Source organism: Chenopodium quinoa, unplaced genomic scaffold, assembly GCF_001683475.1.
Source record: "Chenopodium quinoa cultivar QQ74 unplaced genomic scaffold, ASM168347v1, whole genome shotgun sequence".
NCBI classification, from domain to species: domain Eukaryota; kingdom Viridiplantae; phylum Streptophyta; class Magnoliopsida; order Caryophyllales; family Amaranthaceae; genus Chenopodium; species Chenopodium quinoa.
In genome coordinates this window covers 992,834-995,495 of record NW_018742329.1, presented here as the reverse complement: position 1 = coordinate 995,495, position 2,662 = coordinate 992,834, and the positions used below count along the sequence as shown (strand labels likewise).

The following is a 2,662-nucleotide window of genomic DNA, read 5'->3' as shown; positions in this document are numbered from 1 at the left end:
TTTGACATCTACAGAGTCGTCGGTATCGTCGTCTTTCTCGGTGGTCCCATCTGAGGAGTTGGGATTTTTTCCGGATAATTGGATTGAGGACTTTTCATTTTGTTCGTCCGTTTGAAGTTCGTATCATTTGGGTGTAGATTCAGTAGAATTTGAGCAGGAAATTAATCTGGTGGGTGAAGCGGTTCCCATGGACTGCTCGCCAGTGGTTTTGGAGTCATCGATCTCTTTGGTGTCTTCGGCCAGTTCATTACCTCTTTTGTTGCCTGCTCGCCAGCGCAGGAAAAAGGCAAGGGATCGGGTTCGTTCAATTTGCCCTATGAAAAGAAGGGCTTCTGGTTTGGCTGTGGAAATAGGCCCAGTTTTAGTGGGACAGGGGAAAGAACCAGTGTCAACAGGGTTTTTTTCATGTCCGCCTTTCAAGAAGCGCAAGTGGTCTGGTGTTGGTTCTTTGGTTAGGGGTTTTTGTTCTGGTACTTTTGCTGAGGGTTCGGTGACCCCCCGAATTGGGTTACCCGGAGCACGATGAAGGTTATAGATTGGAACTGTAGGGGTTTAGGTCAAGCGGACTCCCCTAAAGTTCCTTACATTGCTTCTTTAGTCCGCTCTAATCTTGTGGATATTGTGTTCTTAGCAGAAACTATGGTTTTCGTTCAGTCTGTAGCAAATAAATTAGCTTCTTTGTCTTGTTCATGTTATGTAGGTGTGGATTCGGTGGGCCTTAGTGGAGGCCTTTTTGTGTTTTGGTTTTCTCTTTTTCTGGTCGAACCCATTTTGGTTTCTCCACATATAATATTGTGTAGAATAGTGGAGAATCAGGTTCTAAAGCATGTCCTGTTTGTGTATGGTGCGCCGCAAGTTGCGGATAGGCTCACAGTTTGGAGGGACATTTCGGATATTATTGCTTCGTATCCGAATGTCTTATTAATTGGTGATTTTAATCAGGTGGACTCTATTTCGAATAAGATAGGCGGTAACCCAGATATTCAGGGCTGTTATGATTTCATTCAATGGAAATTGGAGGTGGGTTTGATTGATATACCGTTTTCAGGACCTGCTTTCACTTGGACTAATGGAAGAACAATGACTGACCCTACTTTTGAACAACTAGATAAGGCTTATGCTACATCTCTTTGGTTACATGATAGACCTGCAACTTCGGTTCAACACCAACCTATTCTGTTTTCTGACCATGCTGCAATTGTTCTTTGTGACTCTTTGCCTGCTAGTAGATGTAAAAGGTCTTACATGATCGAGAGTTGGTGTCTTCGTGCTTCAGAGGTGGCAGATATAGTCCAGTCTATTTTTCGGACTTCTATTCCGGGCTCTCATATGTTCTCTTTGTCTAAGAAACTATGTCTTCTGCGACATCGCTTACTAGCTTGGTGTGTTTCTCATAAGAAGTTGTGGGGTATTGATTGGAAAGCGTTAGTGGCAGAGGTTTCTCAAGCGGAGACTGTTTTGGATTCTCGTTATAATCGGTGTCTCTTTAATTCCTTGAGGATGGAGAAAATTGTCGAAGCTCAACCTGCTTTTCTCTTCTGGAAACAAAGGGCTAAAGGGAAATGGGATGCGTTTGGGGATGAACACACCCGTTTACTTTTTTCTGTTGTCCAAGCTAGAAAGCGTCGCAACACTATAATTGGCCTCCAGGATAATGCTGGAGCTTGGGTAACAGATGTTGGGGGTATTCGTACATTAGCTTTGGATTTTTTCAAATCTCTTTATAAAGTTAACTGCAACTCTCCTTCTGAGATTCGATCCTCGGTTTCTCAGTTTCCTTGGGAATCTCTTCATTTGCCTTCGTTGTCTGAGTCTCAGCGTCAGATGTTGCTAGCCCCTTTTACTGTTGAAGAGATAAAACATGCTATGTTTAGTATTGGCGATGAGAAATCTCCAGGACTAGATGCGTTTCCTTCGGCTTTCTTTAAAACTCATTGGAATAGGGTGGGTGATCAGGTCATAAAGGCTGTTCAGTTCTTTTTTGCTCATGGGTATTTGCTTAAGGACTGGAACCGTACCTTTTTGGTTTTACTCCCGAAAATTGATCATCCTGAACTTATTTCTCAATTTCGCCCTATTGGTTTATGTAATGTTGTTTACAAATGCATTGCAAAGTGTTTGTCTCATCGGTTGCGAGGGGTGCTTCCAAGCTTAATTTCCGAGTTCCAAAATGCTTTCGTTCCTGGTCGACTTATGTCTGATAATTGTTCGATGGTTCATGAATTGATATCGTTCATGAATGCTTCTAAAGCCATGAAACGCTTTTATGCTGCTTTGAAACTGGATATGAACAAGGCCTATGACAGCGTGGCCTGGGATTTTTTAGCTCGTGTTCTTCAGGTGTTTGGTTTCCCTTTGTATTAGATTCGGCTGATTATGCAGTGTGTCTCGAATGTCTCGTACCAAGTCTTAGTTAATGGTGCTCCGACTGAGAGTTTCAAGCCTCATTGTGGATTACGTCAGGGGGATCCTCTTTCGTCTTATTTGTTTGTCCTCTACATGGAAGTTCTTTCTGCTATGTTACGCAAGGCAGAATCTGCAGGTTTTTTTCAGGGAATTAAAATTGCAAGAAGAGCTCCGACCACCTCTCATTTATTTTTTGCCGATGATTCCTTACTGTTTTTCTAGGTGTCGCCCTCTGCTTGTGATCAGGTGATGCAAG

General features: G+C 42.8%; 1 protein-coding gene across 1 annotated transcript; it reads left to right on the top strand.

The window, feature by feature from the left end:
• The first annotated feature begins 522 nt into the window (after nt 1-522).
• LOC110689389 lies at nt 523-2,364 on the top strand. Its single transcript, XM_021866174.1, has one exon. It carries the CDS (start codon nt 523-525, stop codon nt 2,362-2,364), a length of 1,842 nt encoding a protein of 613 aa, XP_021721866.1.
• The last annotated feature ends 298 nt before the right edge of the window (nt 2,365-2,662 follow it).